At 35.1% G+C, this 25805-nt stretch overlaps 2 protein-coding genes across 2 annotated transcripts; one reads left to right on the top strand and one right to left on the bottom strand.

Annotated features, from left to right (window-relative positions):
* Positions 1–11560: 11560 nt before the first annotated feature.
* LOC145165564 (myb family transcription factor PHL11-like) lies at positions 11561–14475 on the top strand. The gene is made up of 6 exons (XM_079084307.1): positions 11561–12085; positions 12615–12691; positions 13007–13070; positions 13155–13230; positions 13332–13401; positions 13910–14475. Exons 1-6 carry the CDS (start codon positions 11923–11925, stop codon positions 14282–14284), a joined length of 825 nt encoding a protein of 274 aa, XP_078940433.1. The 5' UTR covers positions 11561–11922; the 3' UTR covers positions 14285–14475.
* A 3921-nt stretch (positions 14476–18396) lies between these two features.
* LOC145165563 (cyclin-T1-3-like) lies at positions 18397–24932 on the bottom strand. Its single transcript, XM_079084306.1, has 7 exons — positions 24766–24932; positions 23579–23900; positions 21748–21829; positions 20046–20180; positions 19661–19836; positions 19408–19559; positions 18397–19322 (listed from the first exon to the last, which is right to left on the bottom strand). Exons 2-7 carry the CDS (start codon positions 23809–23811, stop codon positions 18508–18510), a joined length of 1593 nt encoding a protein of 530 aa, XP_078940432.1. The 5' UTR covers positions 23812–23900; positions 24766–24932; the 3' UTR covers positions 18397–18507.
* Positions 24933–25805: the final 873 nt, after the last annotated feature.

Here is a 25805-nt window from a genome sequence, read left to right as displayed (position 1 = left end):
ATAGGAAAATAAAGATGTACTGTAGTATTATATATAAGTAACTACCAATGTACTAACTACCTTAAACCAGTTTGTTTAATTAAGGTAAAATGTGATGAGATTATAACCATACTTGATTGACTAGTAAACACGACGATCAAAGAAGTCGAAATGATATGACATTCGTCACCCGTAGACCTGCAGGTCCCACTATAGCTAGCAGCAAGGTATAGGATGGTCAATCCCGTATAGATCTATACACAAACCCAAGCTCTCCCTCCAGGAGACTCTGGTTACAAAACGTGACACAACAGTATATTGCCATGTCATGAAGTAGTGGCTCACATTAATGTTATATTGTTCTTGTATTTGTATAGTATGTTCTCTCTGTTCTAGTGTATAGTATGTTCTCGCTGTTCTAGTGTATAGTATGTTCTCTCTGTTCTAGTGTATAGTATGTTCTTTCTGTTTCTCGTTATAGTATGTTTGAACTGACTCATGTATGTACTGACTATTGTAAGTTTCATTGTTCTAGAAATAGTAAGTAGTAACTTCCTAAACTATACCTATTATAGTTTACTAGTACTGTTGTTTGAATGACTGATCATGTTTGTACACTTTTGCTACCCAAAGGTATTTTACTGATTGGAAGAACTTTTATATCTACATACACATACATAATATATACCTGTAACAACGTAAATTTTCAAAACAATTTTTCATTTTTAAAACATAATTTCATTCATAAGATATCATAAGAATCCATTGTATCACATGTCATCATAATAAAACAAATCCCAAGATCTCTAATACATAAATCCCATCAGTGTGTACAGATCATGCCGGCGCCTTCCCGCGATCCTCACTGGTACCTGAAACACATCACACAAACACTGTAAGCATAAATGCTTAGTGAGTTCCCCAAAATACCACATACACACATACGCCACTCAAGGCTATAGCTCTACAAGACCTTCCGGTCAATGTGTCTCAGGGGACTTCCGTCCCACAATCCTGGTAGACCTTCCGGTCCTACCCATAATGATCTTCCGGTCCATATCATAATGACCTTCCGGTCCATAACATAATACTCATAACATAACATAGCACATACATATTAAATAACAGCATACATCACATACTCCTCATAGCACATAAGACCTTCCGGTCACACATATTACCACTCTAGGTAAAGTATAGTGAGAAGACTCACCTCGTACGATGTCGGATAACCTCTCGTGCTCGATAACCCGACCTAGCCTCCTATCAACATAATAACATCTCTAATCAATACTTTCTCGTGTCCTTATTTCTAAGGAGTGGGTAGAAGACCATTCTACCCCTCCCAGATCTCTCTCTAGAACCAGCTTCACTAAAACCCTAAGGTCAACTGAAGTCAACTCAAGTCAACGGTCAAACTTTGACCAGACTCGTCGAGTGCACTCGTGTGACACGGCGAGTCCAGGCGGCTTCCGAATCCTCATAGATCTTCACTCGACTCGTCGAGTTAACCTTTCACTCGACGGGTTACCACTGGTCATGAATCGCGGGGCAACCTGTGACACCAGTCAAATTTTGGTCAAAAATAAATTGATCAATAATCGTAATTGGGATGAACCAAGTGATAGAGTTTGTAACAAGGTTTCCAAAAACATAAAGAACACTGAAATCCGAGTTATAACGAAGAAGTTATGACCAATCGAAAATCCGCGGTAAAACCGGCAAAACACTGTTCAGTGTAAAAAGCGAATTTTCGATAAAAGGATTTTTAGCCTTAACAATCTAAATGAAAGTTGTAGAATATGTTAAACCGAGAACGTTTATATAAAGAACGTAAAAATCTGACTTCGTATGAGGAAGTTATAATTTTTCGAACTTTCGGTTTAGCAGTAGACAACTAAAAATTCGAAATATAAATCGATCGATATTTAGCCGACGCAACTTAAACGAGAATCGAAGGTCTCGTCAAAAGTAGCACAACGGTAAAAAGACAGACGAAAACGGACGTCGGATGAAGAAGTTATGAATTGTTAACGGATTCCCGTCCCGGTCTGTTTAAAATAATAATATTAAAAATAAATTCAAAATCAGCCGACTAAGCTAAAGGAAAGTCGTAGAGTATGATTTTACCTACGCGTGCATATAAAGAACGTCAAAAACGGAGCTCGTATGCGAAAGTTATGATTTTCGCAAGTTTTTGGCACAAAAATCAAGAAAATATTGAAAACCGGGAAATTTCGCTGAGTCACACTTCGGACGCGTCACCTCGCATGCGAGGCTTCCACGTGTCAACCACTGATAGGTCCGAACCTTCGCGTGGCACTTGCTGATGTTGGATTAGATGTCTAAGCCCATAACTATTATTGATATGTACTTGACCCGAGAGTAGCATGGTCCATTTGGGTTGCATATCATCAGGACAATTTGTTAGGATGGACTTTTGAGAGAAGGTTATTTATGGTTTATTAATATATTATAAGTTATAATATATTAATATGAAATCATATGTTTTAATTAGTATCGATCAAGAATTAATTTGGAATTAATTTAGTGATCAAAAGAGACTAATTAAATCTATGGGGACTAATTATGATAATTAGTTATATTTATATGTGTTGGGCTTATGATCCATGTTGGACCAAGTTTATGTATGGATACATAAAGAGTTGGGCCACATGAACCATGGATCATAAAACCCATGGGTATGGATTATGGGTTATACCCATGACCCTTGGAATCCTACATATAAATAGGTTACTCCATAGCCAAAATCACCACTTCTTTTCTTAGAGAAATATGGAGGTGTTTTGGTGCATGAAATTCTCTCTCAAGAGCCACCTTTGTCCTAGGTGTGTTGTGATTCCATTTGAGGCATTTCATACTATTGGTGCTAAGCTCTTAAGGCCAAATACATCAAGACTTCAAGCCACATAAAAGGTATGTTTCCCTAACTAGTATATTATATGGTTTATGTCAAATGCATGCTAGTTATAGGTTTAATGTCTTGGAAACCATTTGCATGTATAATAGAGAAAACATAGATCCAAGGTATTTAGGGTTGTATGTGCACCATAGGATGTTGTAGTATACTAAAACCCAACAGCTGATACGACCAAGTCCGCGGTCCAATCCCTCTCGGCCACCTTCGCAGGAGACACCCCACACCTCACCCTCGGACACCCCCTCGCATCGTGGCACTCTCCTATTGGACCGCAACCTAGCCAATCCGAAGACTCCATCAGTCAGAAGCTTCGCACGTGGCCTTCGCAGAAGCTGCCACGTAGCTGCTGAGTCATCCATACCTTCGTCGGGTGCCACTTCGGACCGCACCCTCGCACCCCTATATAAAGGGTGCGAGACTCCTCGGCTAAGAAGGGTTTTTCACCCCATTTTTCACCCAAATTCACATTTTAACCCCCCTCGACCTTCTCACGACCCCCGAAGGCCCCGGTATCGAGTCTAAAGCCCGAAGCAAGCCCTGGAGCCCCAGAATTCTCGAGAATTCATCCTCTCTCCTGTCGAAACTCTGCCCGGTTTGAGCCAGTTTTTCGTCAAACAAACTCTTTTCCGGGAAACGAAACGTTGCCCGAATCACCGCTTATCAAAGTGAGTTCATACCCCTATAATTTACCTTTTCAATGGTTTTTAAATGCTTTTTAGGGGGGAATACAAGTTTAACACAATATTAAATTGTGTTAATAACTGTGTGTGATAATAATCACACATAAAGTTTCCGTATGCTTTTAAGAATTTCCAAATACTTCCAAAATAACGTGAAAACATGTTCAATCTTTAAAGTCATGTAAAACTCCGTTAAATTCTTTGAAAAATGTTTTATAAGCTATTTCAAAGTATAAATGCCAAAAATCATGTTTATATAGGTATAAATATATAAATAAGAATTGAAGGGCTTAGGGCTAATGAATTATCCTATATCCTTTTCCTTGTTTGGATGTGGAATTAGGGTTGTATTATTTGTCCGAATGTCGTTTCCTTCTTAATTATATAAATATTATACATATATGAGTACAAAAGGTTACTCCTTTTGGTATCATCACCTTTGTATCAGGCTGAGCAAAGGTGTTCATCCATGAGAAACCATGCTAATCAGATAGAACATATAAATTATAATAGGTATAATTTATGATTCAAAACTAAAGATACAAGTATGATTTACAACTGTATACTTTCCAAGGAAATTACCAAAATACATTCAAATATAACACGATATGTATAATACCTTTAATATACGAACAACATATTAAAGAAGTAAAGATACATCATTCCTAGTTTGCATTAACAAAGGTACGATACAGAGTACCAGGGTTAGCAAACACGTGGTAATGTCGGGTTTGCATTAGCAATGGTACTATACAGAGTACCAGGGTTAGCAAACACGAAGTAATAATACATCATACCGGGTTTGCATTAACAAAGGTACGATATACAGAGTACCAGAGTTAGCAATCACGGGTAATAATACATCATACCGGGTTTGCATTAACAAAGGTACGATATACAGAGTACCAGAGTTAGCAATCACGGGTAATAATACATCATATCGGGTTTGCATTAACAAAGGTACGATATACAGAGTACCAGAGTTAGCAATCACGGGTAATAATACATTCTGTCGGGTTGGCATTAGCAAAGGTACTATACAGAGTACCCGAGTTAGCAAACTCGAGGTAATAATACATCTTACCGGGTTTGCATTAACCAAGGGTACGATACAAAGTACCAGAGTTAGCATTCATCGGGTAATAATAATAATACATCAGAAATCTCGTTGAAACAATAAATTTGTGAGACCCTTCACGGTGTACTTATCTAAGTACGACCTTTTTAAGTCCTGAACTATTAGCCAGAATCTCTTGTAGGGAGAGCGTGAATTTGTGTATAGATCTATATGGGACTGACAATCTCGCACCTCTACTGTTCGCTACAGTTTGGCCGGCAGGCCTAGGGTGTCAAATATCATACTGTTCCGACGCCTGAATAACGTCGTTGCAGGCATTTCCGTCATATTAGTATGGTTAATAGGACTCACATGGATAAAACAACGAGTGAATTACAAAGTAATATACTTCTCTTATAACAGTAAGAAAAGTTAATTACATCCCGACCAGATATACCTTCAGTAGCTTTTACTTACAGTAAGAGCTACGTATCATGAAATCAGGTATTGTACTTCTGGTTTTGAACATTTAAAACCACAAGGCAGTATTATGGATAATACAATACTCTCCAGGATTAATACTAAAGTTTTTACTATAGAACAAATATAACTAAGAATACTTTTACAAATGAAACGGTTTATGGGATTAAACCACTTTTACAAATGAAACGGTTTATGGGATTAAACCACTTATACCAAGGAAACGGTTTATGGGATTAAACCACTTATCAAATGAAACTTAGTCATTCAATCTTTGTAAACTAGTATAACATAAAAGACCTTTAGTGGTTAATTCTATAATTCCTTAGTTATTACATCAGAGTTGTACATAAGTAATGTCCGATTGACAGTGAAATGTGTAACTTCCGCTTTACTTCCTGTTCCTTGTTTGGTTGTGGGCTTAGGGCAGATACACCCATTTAACTGTCAATTCAATATTATGTTATGTATAATCAGTATAAACTAAGTAATTACATGGGGAAACTATTGAGGTTATCAGTTAATCACCTCAGGAGATATAGGATTTCCTGGAGAAACCAGTGAACTTATTCAAAGGACTTAGGGTATACTTAACAGAACTAAAATACTTATGAACTCACCAGCTTAAATGATGATCTACCCTTTCCAAATAACTTGTATTCTTAGGAATCCAGTAGACAGGTACACTCCCGAAGCTTTTGAGAAGACTACCTAGTACCATACCGCGACTCTTGTCTTCTGTTGTACCTACTTTAGTGTTTGAATATGTAATGTTTAAACACTTATGTAAAACTTATACTTATTAATGCAATGGTTGCTTGTACTTTGATTACTATATTGCATGTATTGTGATACTTACCTAAAGTCCTCCGCCCCCGAATGTTTCCGCTGTTCTGGTTTGGGGGTGCGACACAACCCGACTCGACTCGTCGAGTCCCCTTATGGACTCGGCGAGTTCTTTCCATGGCAACACTCAAATGACCTTCTGAGGTCAGATCTGTTTCTCTAACCTATAGATCTGACCTTACCATACTCAATAATCACGTAAAGGTCCGACCTTTACACTCATGCAACGTTCAATATGCTTCCTTTGGTGAAATAGCCTCTAAAATGGCAACCTAGGCTCATATCTCTAATGGAATAGCATAAAGCAGGGAGGTTGGGGCTCTCTGGACCTCTCAAGGTCCAGATCCAGAGTTTAACACTCAAAGGGACATCATAAGCATCATATCCAAGCCAATAAAGAATAGAGAAAACCCTAGATTCAAGGGTTCTACACCAAAACAGAAGAAGGGTTCGATTTAATACCTCAAAGATGGAGTTTCCTTGCTTGAAACCACAGAATAGCAACCCCCTTGACCTTCTTTTGCTGGAATCCCCTTCTTCTTTGCAAAAACCACACCAACAAGGATTAAAATAGCCCTTCTCCTCACACCACACGCTCAAGCTCACTAGGGTTTCTCTCTCTGGACTGGTAGCCGCAAATGAGGGCCATAAGGTCCCTTAAATAGGGCACATGCCCGAGGATTTAGGGTTTCCACCCACAGCGCGGACTCGTCGAATCCACCCATCGACTCGTCGAGTCCGTTCATTAATCCAGTCAGCAAATCGCGATCCTACTCGACGAGTCTAGGCGTCAACTCGTCGAGTCCCTCCTCATAACTCAAAATAAACAATTTAAATATGGTACCTGGAAATCCGTATGTTACAATAACTAAGATTCAAATGACACTCGGACAAACAACCGATACCCTAAGTCCACAACCAAACAAGGAACAGGAAATAAAGCGAGTTATCAGTCCTAAGCCCTTTCAACCTTATTTATATAACTATATCCATGTAGACATGATTTGGACAATATATAAGTTTAAAAGAGTTTGATAAAGAGTTTAGCATATAAAAGAGTTTATAAAATGATTTGAAACAGTTTGTTTGATAACACAGTTTGAAGTATAAGAAATCCACTTGTTTGATAGTTATAAATCACATGTGATTGATACAATAAATATAATGTTTTCTACTTGTATCCCCCCCCCCCCCCATAAAAGCATTTAAAATCATTTAAAAGATAAGTTTAGGGGTATGAACTCACCTGTAGTGAGTGATTCGAATGTAAGATCGATATAGGATGCTAAGTGTCAAGTGAAGTCTCGAGCACAAACGGATCCTATTAAGCATATAATGACACATATATGAATATAATTACTGTATATAACAACTAATCATGTTAGGGAACAACCTTTGGGACTAGGAAACACTTAGAATGAAGTGTTACAATTACATATGATTGTTCTAAAGGGAGTTCACGGCCACACAAGGGTGTGTTTACGGCCTAGATGTGTTCACGGCCAAGGTGTTTACGGCCATGGGTGTTTACGGCCAAAGATGTTCACGGCCAACACATGAAGTAGCTAGGGTTTACGGCCAAAGATGATCTTGAGAAGGGTTTACGGCCAAGGGAGAATCTATGGCCGTAAACTCTTGATGTTCAAGCTAAAATGGTTGATTCTTGGACGTGTTTCAAGAGCTTCTAATGGATAACTAGTATATGGTAATGATACTTACGTTTTGAAACTTGAAGGGGTGTTCACGGCCCAAAGAACTAGTGTGTGTTCTTGGTGTTCTTGAAGATCTAACCCAAAAGAGATGAATTCACGGATGAAATCGTAGGGTTTTACTAGATTAAGAAGGATATCAACTAACATAGAAAAAATCACTTACAAATTTGACGAGAAATGGAAGTGTTCTTGATGATACTTGAGAGAGAATTGAGTGTTCTTGAGTTGGGAGTGTGAGAAGTGAAGAAAAATGAAGGAATATCACACATAAGGGACTAGTTCACGGCCAAACAAGAGCTTACGGCCGTAAGCTCTAGTTTACGGCCGTAAACTCCAAGTGATGGAGTTTTCCGGCTTGAATGTTGCCCAATGAACTCTAATAGATACTTCCTAACACTCAATCCTTGAATGTACTAGACTTAGAACACTCAAACAGACCCTTAACAAAGCTAAAAGATAGCAGAAACAAGTCTGACTGATGATTGAATTGAATGGTTTTACAAGATAGAAATTTCGGGTTGTCACATCAACCTCTGTCCTGATTATTCTATATTTGTCAAATCATTGACATGCCCAGATGACAAAAACGTTTAAGACGAATCAAGACAGATATAGAAATGATGTGGAACGAGCATTAGATAATCAAAAACCCGACATGTTCATGGCACCCTAACAAATACAATACTTAATATATATGTGCATCATATTACATGACACCAAATAAAGAAGATATACCACTAAAATGAAAACAAAATTTTACCATCGTTTCAAGCAGTAAAATTGGTTTGCCGTATTACATAGAAAACAAAATGGAATTACTAAACCGAGATACGCACCACAAGCTACATACTGATTTAGTGGAACACATTTACGTAACTTAGCTAAATACTATCGATGAGGATTTGGACAAGAAATCAAACATGGATTTGGACAAGAACTCAAACCCAGATTTTAAAGAGAATTTAGAGTGACATGCTTTTTAATTATTGTTATGTTTTAGTTTGCTTTTGATTAGTATTATGCATTTATGACTATTTTAGTTTGAATTAATGAAAAAAAATATTAATTGTGAGTTTATTTATAAAGAAATTATACTTTTATACATTTTATTTAAAAAAAATAGAACACTGAGGGGTGACCATTTCCTAAATAAGGAGACAATAAGAAGGAAGTGCTATAACGTTGGGGTAACAGGAAATAGAGAGGTGTGGTGAAAGCATACATTTTGGTCAAGTAGTAAGTAGTAGAAAGAAATATTATATTCTATGTTTAGTAATAAAATCAACACTTATTTATCAAAATAATTTTGTTTCTTAACGGAATGACAGTAAAACAAAACAATCTTGTGAAAGAGAATCAATCTTGTTATTTGATTCTTTTGATTTATTAAGATTCCTTTTGGGTGATTTAAATTAAGACATGTCGTAGAAAACATATTGTTCATAGTATGTAATTAATATAAATATAATTGAAGTGATTACAACTGAAATATATAAAACTATATGCAAATTATATATAATACATTAAATGCAAAACCACAAGGTGGAATACTTGTTGTCATTGGGTTTTAGCCATTTGTCTTTAATGGAGAACTTCTGTTACATTGTCACAGATTTTGGAAGTACAAAAATATTCATTTTACACCCTCTGGTTTTTAAAAATTTTAATGCAACCCCACGCAAAAAATAACTAGGGATATGTGATTTTAGCGAGCTTCAAACTCCAAAATATAAACTATCGGAAACTATTTATTGGCATAAAAGACAAACTAATGTTTGATGCTGCCAGAATAATAGATGCATTTTTTTCTTAACTTAGACAATTCAAATTTGAAGTATATATTAATTAAAATAATCAGTAAAAAACATTACATAAAAGTTGATAACATAATTATTTTTGACATTCCATATACCTTCATATGGCTCATATAGACTCTATAGTATTTCAGTCAAAACACATAACCTTAACCTTAGGGAGCTAACAAAATAACACCTTAATGAAAGTCCAACCAAAAATCTACTACTTTCATGAATTATGATATCCGAGTTACTTTTCCATTAGCATCACAAATCAGACAGGCCTTTTAGGTAGTAGGACACTTTGCTGGCTAATGTTGATATTATACTTTTGAAGTTTGGTGAAAAAAAGAAAAATACCAAAGTATAGGTACAGCTCTTAAACTATCCTAAAACAGCATTAACATTAGTAAAAAGTTCCTTTTAGGCCCTTACTTTGTCATCTTATTCAATTTAGCCTCCCGTGTAATATTGTCATCAAGAACTTGTAGAAGCACATCCTTCTAAACAAAAGTGACTAAACAATCATTTAAAACTTTATCATCCATGTTATTCTGCAACTTATTTTCTCTACACTTGCTATAGCAACCGAAAAATATATATTTTATGTAGTTATCCAATCCTATGCATTAAAAATATGCTACATTCCTTTTAACCGGGGGTATAATAACATAGAGCATGTTAATAAATAATTTGTTTTTTATATATAAAACAATTTATTTTAGGATGTTGTAATGCCCCGATGCCCACATATAGCTCCACCACCGTGCTTATATTTCTTACCATTGAAGGGATGCACTTTTATATTTTTATCGATAATAGTAGTATGACATTTATTGATAACAGTGGTATGTCATTTGAAACTTTTGAAATTAAGTTCCAGGTTACATATTAGTATTATTATTATTATTATATGTATCTTGTCATTATAGGTTAAAAAGTACAATCCGCTGTTATCATGGCTAAATAATAAATATGATACAATTTTATAAGTTCGAAGTTAAACATTGCTATTACCGAAATATAAGCACGTTGTCATTATGGATAGAAATTGTAAGTAACTTGCACTATGGGATAAAATTATAGTATGTATCTTTATTGATAGCAAAAATAAAATATGTTGTTATCTTTTGCAATTTACCATTTTAAATGGAACCTAAAATAGTGGAGAAGAAACTAACTGAATTTTACACTCCTATTTATTCAAATAATTAGTCAAAAGTTGGTTTAACCGGGTATATAAGCAACTAAAATATGAAGCAATTGAACTTTTTGTAGTTGATGGAGCTTGGAGGCAATGATGGTAATGATTTGGTTTAATTACCCTTCCAAACGCCTCAATTTTTGAAGCTATTCGATGCAAGCATTCCTATAAGATCAAAATCTAAGTAACACATTGTGCATGCTTTGGAAGTAGACTTAAAAAGGACCATTCACATGTGTTTGGTTCATTTCTTCTTTGATTGTCAAAAACTTGTGTTTTGTGTGTAGCATGGTGCCCAATGGCCCAATGGTATTGGTAGATTCATTGGCATTATACCAAACCACATAATAGATTTACTAACAAAAGAAGAACATTTTGAATGGACCAAATAAGAAAGATAATGAAATAGTGTGGACCAAACCATCCAATCCTATAAAAGTCATGGGCATCTTAGTCTTTTCACATGTAAGGAATTTCTTTTTTGAAAATTCAAAGCTACAGTGAATTGGGAAAGATATTGCAATCCAGAATAGAAGATTCGGAACCTATACATGAGACATCAATTTGGTTCACCCATTCCAAAGAAACAGTAAGAAAAAAGGGTATTAGGGTCACATGATAATCACACAAGATTGGGTGAAAGTTGTGAAATTCTTGGAAGTAGGGGGTATTTTTGATAATATCATTAAACTTCATAGATGATTGTGTAATAACATAATCTTAAGTCTTAACTCTCCTTCATTGCACATGTAACACATTATTAATTTAATCTAATTCTAATTTTAAGATATTATTGTTTTTCAAGATTCTAATATCTCATGAGAAAGCTCCATTTGTTTAGTTAACTTTGGTTCCCAAATTTATTCTTGTCTTCCAAAGCATATAATCTCCCATTTAACTTCAATAAGTCCTCAAAGAATTTATATAGATACATGATGTATCGGTGTATATATCTTTGAAACTTTTAGCACTTTTACCTTTTGAGTGTAGGGAATTCATTCTGTGGTTGCTTCTTTCTCTCTGTCTTTGTTGTACAAAAGAAAGAACCCATCCATAAATAAACAAAATTCCCAAAGGGGACAAAGAAAAAAAAAAGAAAAGAAAAGTTGAAAAACAAATAAAGAAACTTGGTAGTGGGAGAAGTTGAATTTTTGGGAAAAGAGCATAATCGAGGTTTTGGTGGGTACTGGTGAAAGAAAGTGGTGGTGTGGTGATAGTTGTATTCAAATGGACGGCAGATACGGCGGTGGTGGTGGTGGTGGTGGTGGGTGTTTTGAGTTTGAGAGTGGTGGGGTGGTGATGACAAGAGACCCAAAGCCAAGGCTCAGATGGACTGCTGATCTTCATGATAGATTTGTTGATGCTGTTACTAAACTTGGTGGCCCTGACAGTTAGTCTCTCTGTTTTCTCTTTTCAAATCTTTGATCATAAATAATGTCTTAATCTTTCTGTTTTTGAGAATAAAAACTGATTAAACTGGTTGGTTTAAGTGTTTAAACTTGTGGGTTGTTCGACTTTTTAAAGTTTTTTAAAGCTAAATGACTCAATTTTGAGTTTCCAATTGGTCAAAGGCTTCTGTTCATTGAATTTGACTTATCTTTGATGAGATTCTTAATCTTGATCAGAAGTCTCCCAATGCCCAGAATCCAAGATTGTTCAAACAATTGAAAAGTTTTGGTCTTTATGGACCATTTTCCAGATTGTGAAAAATGTCTGCTTTTTTCAAATTTAATTTTCCGATTACGTCTTCATGGGATCAAGAATCTTTATATCCATAATCAACCCAACAAAAGAATTTCAGGTTAAATTGGTTTTTGAATGCTAATATGAAGACTAAGACGTATTATAAGTGTTCTCGATTTGAAATTTGTAAGAAAATTCTGATTCGATTCGAAAGTAATATTGGGTTTGTTTTCCAGAAGCAACTCCTAAATCGGTGCTGAGATTGATGGGATTAAAGGGGTTGACATTATACCATTTGAAGAGCCATTTACAGGTAGAGTTTCACACTCTTCATCAATCCCAAGAACTTCAAGTTCTTGACTAAGAAAGTCAAATCTTGAACTACACGAATTCAAATTCGACATGGATTCTACTCGTTTTCTGTTTATACACGATTCAAATCCAACACTATTTACATAATCAGATTTAGTTCGCTAGTTTCTTCTACAACATCAAACCAGTTTATTTGGATTTTGAAGTTGAATGTCAGCTCATTTGACACTCAAAAAGTCAAACATGAAGTTAATTTCATTAAGTTTGATTTGTTGTTTAAATTTTAAAACTTTAGAGTCTTGTTTTATGTTTATAGAAGTATAGACTTGGACAGCAGGCAAAGAAGCAAAACAATGGTGATCCCAACAATGAAAACAGTGGTGAGCATCAATCACATTTTGATATTTCATCGATTTCACACGTTTTTTTTCTCCAGTATTTCTCATGGTTATTTGATCATTTAGGTGATTCCTATGAACACTACAATCTGCATTCGACAGGCACAAGCTCCAATTCTTTAAGAGCTAATCACGAACCAGTGTATGCATCATTTCTCATATGTTCCATCATATTAAATTCAGCTTAAAAGAATCTCAATCTGAATAGTTTTTTTTTTTTATTATTATTCATTTTGTATACAGAGATATACCTATTGCAGATGCACTGATATGCCAGATTGAAGCACAAAAAAGGTTACAAGAGCAGTTTGAGGTATATAGCAATTCCTTCCTCAGTTCAAATTGCATCATTTTCTGTCACAATATGCCTCACGAAAATCCAATTTCTTTTTTAGGAAAGATTCCTATTTCAGAAAGTTGTTTGATTGCTTATTTTTACTATTAAATTCAAAAGACCACAACCTATTATTTTCGCCATTTTATTGATTTGACCACGTAACTGTTTTCTATAGTGATTAATATATTGCAATAATCATAAAACATAATATTCCAGTGGCTAAATTGATAAACTAACGAAAGCATGTTGTTATGTTATGCATTTTCAAACCATGAAAATTGTCTTTTTAAACAGTCAAAAATATATCAGTTTAATCACTAAAGAAAATAGTTAAACCTTATATTGCTCTTATCTCCGTCATCACAATTACTATTTAATGGCATTAACTTGTATATATTAGACACGGGACCTTTTTGTTCGGTCTTTATTAAAGGGTGTTTTAGTCATTTTCACATGTGTAATGAAACACTCATTACTTCATTAGGTACAGAAGAAATTACAAATGAGAATAGAAACTCAAGGAAAATACTTGCAAGGAATCTTAGAGAATGCTCAAAAAAGCCTCTCACTTGACATGAACTCATCTGGCAATCTTGAAGCAACACGAGCTGAACTAACCAACTTCAACTTAGCCCTTTCGGATCTTATGGACAATTTAAATGGAGAAGGAAGGCAAGAGAATGTTTCTAAATTTAGCCATGATGGGAAGAAGGGACCCACAACAGTAAAGGAAGAAATGAAGATCAAAACGGAGGGTGGTGGGGGGTCCATCAGTTTTGATTTGAACACAGGAGGTAACTACGACTTCATTGGCACAAATCAAGATTTACTTGCACTTGGGTTTACGAGACAAAACTAGAGAGAATTGATATATTTATTGTCCAATAATTCATCTAAATTTTGTTGATGCAAACCCATGGTGATCATATGGTAGAGGGATGTTTTCATGGTAGACCAAAGGGTGCATCATATCGATCATGTGGTGGTATAAATCACTTTTGGAGTTAATGTGTAGATTCATAATTAATATTAACGTGTATTTTCAGATCATGGTTTCTCTTAATTTTATTTTAATAAACATATTCTAGCTAGAGGCATTATTATTTTGTTGAGCCAATAATAACGTTATTACAAAGATTAAGTCATTGCCAATATCATTGTCATTATTACCATAATTGATGTTTTATCTTTTGTTTTATTTTCAAGAAATATATCCATAAAGTCTGAATTATTATTTTTTCGATCAAAGATGTATCGTCACTATAGATGATGTTCAGGGATTGTTATTCATTTATTTACGTGTTTAGCTTGATTTTATCTCTATTGTTACTTCGATAGTTTTCTTCATCGTCTACAAATTATAGAGAATTAAACTTATTAAATTTTTTTGTGTGTGTCTACGTACTTGCACCATGTGATTTTGATTCTTATTTGTTTGATCAAGTAAAAAACAATTTTATTAATGGGGTATAGCATTCTCTATCCTCATAACCGAGTCCTCACCTCCATCTAGGGGTGGCGAATCGGGCAATCATGTCGTGTTTTTGTCGGATACGATACGACACGATAAGGTTTTATGTAACACGACATGACACGATATCGTGTTTTTTTTAACTAACATGAAAACGAACAAATTAAAAAACAACAAAGATGACACGACATAAAAACGATAAAATAAAATAACACATAGTTTCTTTATTTAATAATTAATCGTACATAACACAACAAACACGACAAACAAATGTTAAATTGTGTCAATGTTGTGTCGAATTTTGAACACAAACACAACATGACACGACATCGTCTTTTTTTCACTTGATATGAACACAAAATGAACAAGAGGTTCAATTTCAGTTTCGTCCCAATTTTGTTTTGTGTTATGTATTTTTGTTATGTCGTGTCATCAATTGTCATCCCTACATCCATTCCCATAATCATCGCAATCCTCGTCGGGCATGAAAAATATGTCACGATCCTCACCCCCAACAAAACAAAAAACTAGGATCCCCATGGAGGATTTTCCCACGTTACAAGTTTATGAACCTGGATCGGTCTCAGGTTGTACTGGTCTCAAGCCTAAATTGGCTCTTAAAAATCAGTCTCAACTAGTCTTTAGTTGGTGTCGGGAAGAAAAACGAGAATAATCACACAAAGATGCAATATTTATGTGGTTTGATCAATATGACATATGTCCATGGATAAGAGGGAGTATTCTTATTCACAAACTTGAAAAATGATAGTATATTACAACATCAAACCCTAGTTATCAGTCTCTCTCTCTCTCTCTCTCTCTCTATATATATATATATATATATATATATATATATATATATATATATATATATATAAAAAGTACAATGTAAACCCTAGTTAAGACCACTCGGTCCTTTCGGTCAGGATATCATTAGCCAACTAATGGTTTGACAACTGCTGGTTCACCAACTACTGGTCCACCAGTTATGGTTTGCCTGCTATTGGACCATAAATACTTATCCTGGTAAATAGCAGCGTCAGGTTGATTTCAAGTCTATTTTGGGTCTTCGACTCTCAACTCATATTTAACAATCTCCACATTGATTTGAGTAATACTCCAAGCTCCAGAAACCAAAAACTTATTGCTCCCTCTTACCAATGTATCCCGTAGGGATTTAACTCTTGTGAACATCTAGTAAGTCCACGCAAAGCTTGAACCTCTCTGTGGGCGACGACTTTGTTAACATGTTAGTTGGCTTCTCCTTGGTATTTATCTTTTGAAAGAAAACATTTTTTCTTCAAAAACATCTTTGATGAGATTTAGTCTTACATCAATAGGTTTTGTCTTTTCGTGATAGACCGTATTCTTTGCAAGATATAAAGCACTTCGACTATCATAAAACATGATAGGTTTCTCCACCTTTATTCCAAAACTCTCAACGATAATGTGTAACCATATGCACTCTTTTATTCCACCAATCATTAACATATACCCTGTTTCAATTGTAGACAAGGGAAGAGTGGGTTGCAATGTTGACTTCCAACTTATATACATCCAAATAAAGTTAAGATGCAACATGTAAGTGATCTTCCTTTACAGTTTGACCACATCACCACCATGGTCCGAGTCTGTAACACATATTCCACTTGGCTGCTTCCCAATAAATATTTCTTGGATTACTTATAAACCTACTTACCTCATTAATGGTATGAGCCGGTTCAAGTCTACTACAGACCATAATGAGACTTCCAACATCACTCGAATATGTAAGTATGCTCGTGTAATCTCTTTCCTCATCCGAAATCATATGATTCATATTTTGTCGATTATGTCGTTCTTATTTTCCACATGACAAATCCGGGTTTTATTTCCTTACACTTGGTATTGTAGTCGTGTCTTGAAGATCTAGGCGATTTGTTCAAGGAACGATCTCGATTTGACAAATTCTTAAATAATTCAATTGAAGATTCAATAGTTGTTGAGTTTCTCAAATTCTTGGAATCGTGTTCTTAGTTTTCTAGCTATTATTCATCATGATCATTATGTTCATATCTTATTTGAAATTCACTGTTTTAACCCAATTACTTATGATTCGGCCCAATGATCTTGGTATATTGAGTTTATTAGATTAGAAGCCCAATTATTTGACCCACATCAAATGTTGCTCGCTTACAATATTATTTTAAGCCATCGATTGAGTCCAGATCTCACATGATTTGAGTAGTCTTGATTGTCTATTTTGGATCGATTCATGATTGTCGTTTTAATTTTCTGGATTGTCTTGTTTGAAGATTACATCGGTTCACTTTCATTTTCTCGATTTAGATCTTTGATGGAACAATCATGTAATCATTATCAATTCATTTGTTAAATATGTTTCCCAACGATGTTCCAATCAATCGTAGTTTTGTTGTTATTAACCATCAAGTTTGCCTTTGTATTTAATCAATGGAGATTTATGATCGATAATATTAAAAATATGTTCTGGAAATTTATTCCTACACCGATCAGAGTACTTTTTTGCAACTAATTGCTCATTAAAAAAACAATAAAGATACCATTAAAATAATAATAATAACAGACATAACAACCGATCCGTTTGATAAAACAAGAGACCAAATTTGTGATGGTTGTTTCTCTCAATTGGCCACTTGTAAATTAGATGAAAGAGGAAACTATTTTTTTAATTGAAAGTTTGGGTTGCACATGGACATGAATGGAGATATTATAAGAATCCTAAATATTGTATGAACCAGTGAGATTTTAGAGAAGTTTAAATCATTAATTAGTCAAATAAGGATAGATTATTCATATTGCATATAGATTAAATAACATTCAAATTTAAAATGCTATAATTAAAGAATATGCTTACAATCATGTGTTATTAGTTGTTTAATCATGTTAACCTTCATTCTAGACATCATCAGACCTCTATCAAAAGACTGACACCATTTTCTGAAGACCAGCAAACCGAAAGAGAAAAAGGTCCATCAGATTTACACAATAACGGTCATAGCAAGCAATTGAAGATTTCAGTTTTATCCAAATAGTGAAAAACATTAACTACAAGCTACAAATTTTGACGAGTAAATTGCGTACTGAATATTTTCCTTTAAAACAATATATGTGGTTAATTTACATACAGCACACAAGTAAGCTAAGGTTTAGTGATTGATGCAGTAAAAGAGAAGGCATAAACATAGTAAGGTAAGGTTACATATCATTTGATTTGGAGATGAAATGAAATTGATTTACATACATTACTCATAATGATATCAGTTCACCATAAGAAAAGCAAGAAACAATGAAAAAATAATCTAGTGTTATAAGCCGCCATTTAAGAAGCAAATTATGTTGAATTATAATTTTCATGGATGAGAATATAGGAAAGCTGATTAAAGTTTGTAAATGGTCTGTCTGTTTCTCATTTCATGACCATAAGAAGAAGAAGAAGAAGAAGAAGAAGAAGATGAGGAAGAGGAAGAAGAAGAAGGGAATAAAAAAAAAAGGAAACCAAAATTTAGTTTTTCAAACAAATACATTGATGACATACCAGAGCAGAAACAGGGTTCAAGAATAAATGAGATGTTGGATGGATTGGGTTCTCTCTAGTTTCTCCTTCGTTTCTCAGATGGACTCCCACCACCTTTCCTTTTCCTATTACTAGACTTTGGTGACAACCTTACATCATCATGATCATGATCATGATCATCATCATCAAACATCCTCCTGATGGCCCCAACTTCCCCTTCTTCCACAGCCTCAAACTCTTGACTCCTTGATGTCTGTCCTTTGGATGAAGTATGGTACTGTCCATCCTCAACATCATCATCATCATTATCATCATAACCATCATCATCATTCGCACCTCCTCCTGCTGCTGCTGCTGTTTTAGACCAATTATTGTTGTGATTATGTTTCCTTTTCTCTGATTCAGCAGCCAACTCAATCCCATCTTCCAACTCCCTCTCAATCAAATCATCTTCATCCATGAAATCAGTCCTCCGTGTCACGTCCCCACCACGCGCCTTCCTCCGTTTCTCAAGCGCCGCCTTCACCTTATCCTTATCAATCTTTTTTATAGCATCCTGTGGCGACTGCCCTTTGTAATATTTCTCTTTACGACTTCCCTCATGCCCTTCAGAACCATCTTCCCTGTGGTTAACATCATCACCTCCATGTTGACTTTCATTGACTTCAGAGGTTCTTGGTGGGCCATCCTGATCGGGCGGGGGACGTGACGATGTAGGGTTTGAGCTGCTTCTGTTTGCTCCATGTTCATGTTCTTCATCCATGCCAACAGCTCTCGTGGCAGCCCCCTTTTGATTCACCCCGCCACCTGTACTCCCGTCAACCACTTCACTCGTCTGAGCTGGCGCCACTCTGTTTTGTTCGTACAGTTCCAACATTTGGTTGCTCACCTCTGAAAGAAAATTTAAAAAAAAAAAAAAAATGAATATTATATTAGTTTATAAGGGTAGAATTGGAAAAAAGAGAGGGACAGGGACCTTCCAACTGGCGGGGGGTGACATCGAACTCCTGCCACCAGACTTTCTCGCCATCGGAAGGGAGTTTGACTTTGAGGAACTTGGCGGCTAAGAAAATGGCACCAGCTGCGATGTGATGGGGCTTAAATTGCAAGCACAGAGATGTCCGGAGCCTGCATATTTGCATGCCACCTCTTTTGCATGTCAAAATGAATGGAAAAAATGATCGATCCAAAAGGATGATAAATACACACACAATCACAAGCATGCCTACCCATCGTTCACAAAATTCCATGCAACTTGAGCAAGGGCATTTTGGGCAACCTTGAACTTCTTTATTGCCTCTACTAGTGGTTTATACGGATGATGCACGTTAAAATCAAAACCCAGAGTTGCAAGAACAACACGTTCTCCCAATAATATTAACTCCTTTTGTTGTTCATACACTTCCTGCATTGCAGCACACACACACACATCAAAATCAATTCCATAATCACTCTACTGTTATTTATCATCAAATGTCATCTTACAAGTTACAACTTCAACTCAGGTACACAACAAGCTCTTATGAGGATAGAATAGATAATATACACACTTCAACTCTTGAAGAGTTTTAAAAGGTAGCTTAGAAGAATAGGAATAGAAATAAATGATTGTACCTTCTGTTTGATTCTTTGTATTGCCTCGGGATCCTTTTTGTTATTAATCTCATAAGAAACAAGGATAACATCTTTCAAAGGACGAGGAGTTTCTTCAACCTTGCCTGCAAGAAACATACAGACAGTTGCAACTGTCTGCAATACAATCTTACCATATTAGTAATTAGTCCACACATCCCATCACAATTTTATTAACATAAACAAAAGAAAGTTATATGAAAGCATATATGTCAACTGTGATGTGAATGTGTTGCGTTATTTGTTTCTGTTTTGATGGAAGGCAATAATTAATAAATAGCATAATTCTTTTCTCAAACAGTAAGTGGCTTTGCAATGCAGTTGTTAGATGTGTTGATTGCTTTGCTTATTAGTTATTATATGTGTTGTGTTAATTGCTTCTGTTAGATGTTGTTATCTATACAGAAAGAAACACCAAGCAAGGGCTATAGAAATTTCAACATACTCCTCTTCAGTCTTCATTTTGATATTGGGCCCTTCTGGTTCTGGTCTTTTATATTGGATCCCTTTTACTTTGATATTACATATTTATCATAAAATTCTAACAATGTTATCTTCAACATAGTTAACTATATTCCTTCCTATTTCCATCAGGTTCAAAATGATACTACACAGTTTACGCAATATAGCAGCATACTTCAAATTTTCATTCATTAATAATGGTTTACGTATATTAAATATTAATGTATCAATTCTGATGGTCAAACCAGTTTAAAATGGCTCTGCTTTAGAAAAAAAATGCATGAAAATTGGTCCTAAAATAAATGTCACTATTTTGCATAAAGTACATCAACTAAAATGAATTTTTTTCATCTAAAATATACTGCTACTGTGTGCATTTACCCACCAATATAAATTGTAATGCAGGCAGTTGATACCCATGTGAAAAATCCTTTAGCAACTTCTTTTGTGATTTGTGTGTGAGAGAGTGTTTTAATAACCTATTTTTTATATACACATCTACACCAAATATATAAGATGTGCTGAGAAAATTTAAACTGTTGTAAATCTAGCAGTTGACGATTTGCAAGAGAAACTAAGCTACACATATTACATGTGTAAAATTTTTGATCTATAAAGCATACATACACATCTATGAAAGCAAGTGCCTATAGTCATTGCTGTGAAAATCGGCCTCAGCCACCTGTTACTGAGTAGGATTAGTGGTAATCGGACTCGGTCAAACTAATGGAAAGTCGGATGATTTTTTTTTTTTTTTGAGTTTATTAAACTTACTATGGACTCATGGTATGATGATTGGTGACTTAAATAAATAAACACGTGTTGGGATAATGGTAATATTTAATTTTCTTTCAAATATTTTCCTTTACAATTTAGGGTCCCCACCCATAAATATAATCCCCAGTTAGCGCTTAACATCTTTTACAATCTTGCCTCAAGTATAAAAAGCTCTAGCAGCTCCTATGATTGTCTGTGTTACTTTGTTTTTCACTTTTGGGAAGGGTGCAGTTTTGGCTCACATAAGTATTGAAAAAAAGAAAAAAACTTAAAAGCAAAGAGATCATCTAATGCTCCTGATACCTACTTATATTTTATATTCCCAGAGCATTGTAAACAATTAGATGTCAGAATTTTGCAAAAGATTAACTTTTAACACACAAGTTAAAACAAAAACCATTGGAAATAAAAAGATGATAAGGAAAAGAAAAGAGGTAGCACTGACCCTCCTGTCATTCTTTGCATGTGATTGACGGAGGAAGAAACGGTGACAAAAGATTATAGCTGTAGCAATCGTTACTTGGGGCCTGTAACAACCAAATCAATGTAAGACCAGATATTATATATACAACCACAACACAACACAACAGCTAATCAGTTTAACAAAATATATAATCATCAAATCATTTCCAGAGTATCATTCCTCAAAACTGATACTCTTTCTTTTCTTTTTTTGGGTGGGAGAGGAGGGAGGGGTTATATACTAAAATAAAACAAAAAATCAAAAAGAGTCTAATTATAGTAGCAATATCCTTCAGATATCATAAACAATATGCACATGAGATGATAGGGGCCTAGATGTGAATTTCATGTTTTAAATCTCTCTGATTTGGTCTCGTAAATGTAAAAAACTTAACTATAAGAGGTCTAGTTGCAATCACCTAGCATATGCACATGGTAAAATATATGATATTACTGAACTTCACTGAATCCCATGCGAATTGCAAACAAGAAAACAACAATTGTTGAGTTCAGTTAGCTGATAAATGCACTTTTGGACACTAAGACATTGCCCATATTCAAATACTGCAAAAATGGATCACCGAGAAATCAAAGCCTATTGCAATACCATGATAACAATAAAGGCATGACTTTGAGAAAGAAAAAAGATGTAGCTGTTAATTTGATGATCCAAAAACACTTTACAAAAGGACTTCTACGCACATATAGAACTCATCCTACTCTACTCAAAATGACAGAATACAACCATTGAAAATAAATGACTGAAGCTTTACTGGCCATTTAAACAGTATGCATTTTTGGTGCTTTTTGTATGTTGCAAGGAGAAATGATGATGTGATTCAGTGATTGTGGCCAGAAACTAACTTCATGTGAAGTGTTACACCAAATCCCTATTCGTGCGTAGCAGTGCCTTGAGAAGGTGGAAGTGCAACGGTTGTTGAACCTCTTTAACATCATCTTAAAGACTCCCAAGATCCCAAAGAAGTATAGACTTAGAACTGTGATGCTAACTTGCAAGAACAAATGTAGAAAGTTGCAACAACTATTGAGGTAAAAAGTTACTTGGTCATACCATGAAACTATGGAAGAGAGTCATGGAGGCCTGAAACAGCCATAACAAATTATCGCTTTGATTTTGGAAGAGATAATTTGTGAGATTCTGGGTGGGGTGCCATGATGTATGTATTTTTGCCCAGTGACATTGTGTTAGTGTGGAGCTAAATGTTAGGTCGTATTACTTTGAGAATGAAGTTGGAAGAAAAAGGCACATGAGAGGAAGATGGAAGTTGCATAAAGAAGGATGCATGTCATAGAACAAAATACTGAATGCAGTAATCAGAAATAAGTTGAGAGTTAAGTCGATCACTTAAAATTTGAGAGGGAGGAAGACTAATTGGTTTGAACATGACAAAAAAAATGCATGAAGATGGTAAAACTGAATAAAACCATAAATGCCTCCAAAACTCATCTTGGAAATTGTAACAAAGATGTTGTCTTCACGTGACATATTCTCCACAATACAACGTTCCAAAAAGAGAAGGGAGGACAATATAGTTTAATCAAACACAATCTTCAAATATCTATCATCTAAGTTGGGTTGTTTCACATCAAACCAATCAATACTAGAGCAGAAATCATAATAGACCTTTTACGATCACCAACAAACCTATGATAAAATAAAAAACTATGCAACTGGCAAGCTTTTTTTGTAAATATCTTACTGTGATTCATCTAACTTGCATGGAAATAAACAAATGGACATGAATAAGAAGTGTAACTTGGGTAGTAGATAATGAAGAGATAAAGAAGCTTACACTTTGAGACGCATACCCAAGTCTTGCAAGAATGTGCAATATGATTTACGTAGGTAAGTCTCCTTCTTCAAATCAATGCCATCTGGTCTTGATGGGGAGTTTTCCTCGATTTCTTTACGTGAAAAATACCACCTTCCACCATTTTCTTCCGCCTTACTATCATCAGCATTCCTATATGGACCACTATCAAACATTCCAAACTGCATAGGATCACTTGACAACAAAGCAGTCATTGTTGTCTCCTGCACTCTCCACCAATTTTTTCAAACAAAGAACCTCCACTCCCCCTACTTCACAGATGCATTAAACAGACATCTGCTACCTGCACAGTATGCAATACATAGCAAATAAGAGGAATTTACATCCTTGGTGTCTTCTGAACAACATAGGTTATCCCTAGTTTACCTTAAGACATGGTGTAACAACAAAATCAAGTGAAAAACGAAGAGGCAATACAAAATGGTTAAATGAATCAATTTTGTATTGAATAGCTCATAAATTATGTAAGCACACTTGAACTCTTTCCACCTTTTATGTTGAAACTTCTACTGTAAAACATAATTATTAAACATAATCACCTATAATGCAACCGAATATACATAGTTAGCTGGAACCACTAGCAACCTTCACCAGTTAAAGTTCAATCAAGAAAACGTTAAAAAGACTTGCTCATCAAGAAAGGATATGTATGCTTTCATGTTCAAGACAATAACCTACAAGAGCAGGGTTCTCTGAGCAATCAAATCTGATAAATTTCGCATAACAAAGGGGCCTGTTAAGGGTCTGCGATTATACAGATGGACTTTAACAGGAGACATTGATATTATCAATCTACAAAGTAGTTCGTACCACTTGATTTTCTGTCATATGATGCAAAAAACTCGAGCTGAACTGCTGACAGGTATTAAAAGGGAAGCAAACCCTATTTCTATGTTGATGATAAAAAAAAATAACACGACTTTAAGAAAGAAAGAGAAAAATTCTTTTACAACATCGAATTCTCTCAAGTTTAAAGGCGTACCGTTTAAATTATAAATCAAGATCACGCAAAATATGGAATTTTCCGTGCCCTAATCCTACCCGTGCTAAGAAAGAAAAGGATTTAATCTATAGCGAAAAATATTAGGGCACAAACACAAAACAGCAAGACAAAGGGATGAGATAAAGCAAGCGTAATGAGAAATTACCGGCGACTAGCAGAGGAATCTCCCAGCAAAATGGCGGTGGTGTTTAGCGTTTGTCGTCGTTGTTGAGGCTGCGCTTCTCGTTTGTTCCAGAGACGATGGGATGAGAGAGAGTGTGAAATCGTGTTTTCAAGTGAGACTTGAAGATTTTTTCATTATTTACACAAAACAAATAAAAGAGATGTTGAATTGGGTCGGTGATATGTTACGCTTACCCAAGGTAAACCAGCGTAAAGGGGAGCGGGGCAATTTTTGCTAAACCTGACGTCCCTTGGGTTTTATTAGTTGCCATTTTCACCAACCTAGTTCCTTTTTGACATTTTCTATGCTCGGTTTTCTTGATTTGGTTTTTTTGGGTTTGAATTTTTTTAACCTAAATTGAAAATTGAATCTAAGTCGGTTTAATTGGGTTTTAGAAGAATATTATAATTTATGGTTTATAAATTAAATATTTAGATAAATATAATACAGAACCAAACTAAGATGTATTAACTTAAAATTTACATGAACCGAAAAAACCCAAATTCAAATTCTAAAATTCAATTTGGTTTGTTACTTCAAGCTCGGTCGGTAGTATAGGGTTTAATCATGGTAAATCTTGATCCTCAACCATGAAAATATCTACGATATTTTGTAAATTTGTGATCAAATATTCCTTCATTCTTCAAGATATCGTATGGATATGAGACATGTATTAGAATCAATCTCATAGTCCAAGATTTTGTTTATCGATTTCCTGATTTATGACAACTAAATTCAAATTACTAATTAAACACATCAATTCAGTTCGGGCTCAGCCAAGCACTTCAGATGTCGACATCAAATCATCGAGGGGCCCAAATATATTGTTTTTTGTAACACCCGATTCAATGTACTTTTCATTTTTTACCCTTAGTGTGTATAAAGTTTGCAAATTTGGTCCCTAGGGGGCGTTGTTGCCATTTTTGGAAAAATGGTAGTATGTTGGACGTACTTCTCGTACGTATGGCGTACGCAATCAGGGGAAAAACCCTAATTTTAGGGTTTGGACCCTATTTAAGCAA

The sequence above is a fragment of the Lactuca virosa genome, chromosome 3 (genome assembly GCF_052849685.1).
Source record: "Lactuca virosa cultivar CGN04683 chromosome 3, Lactuca_virosa_CGN04683_v6, whole genome shotgun sequence".
Classification (NCBI taxonomy): domain Eukaryota; kingdom Viridiplantae; phylum Streptophyta; class Magnoliopsida; order Asterales; family Asteraceae; genus Lactuca; species Lactuca virosa.
The sequence above is the reverse complement of the archived record's forward strand: the minus strand, read 5'-3'. Positions and strand labels throughout refer to the sequence as shown.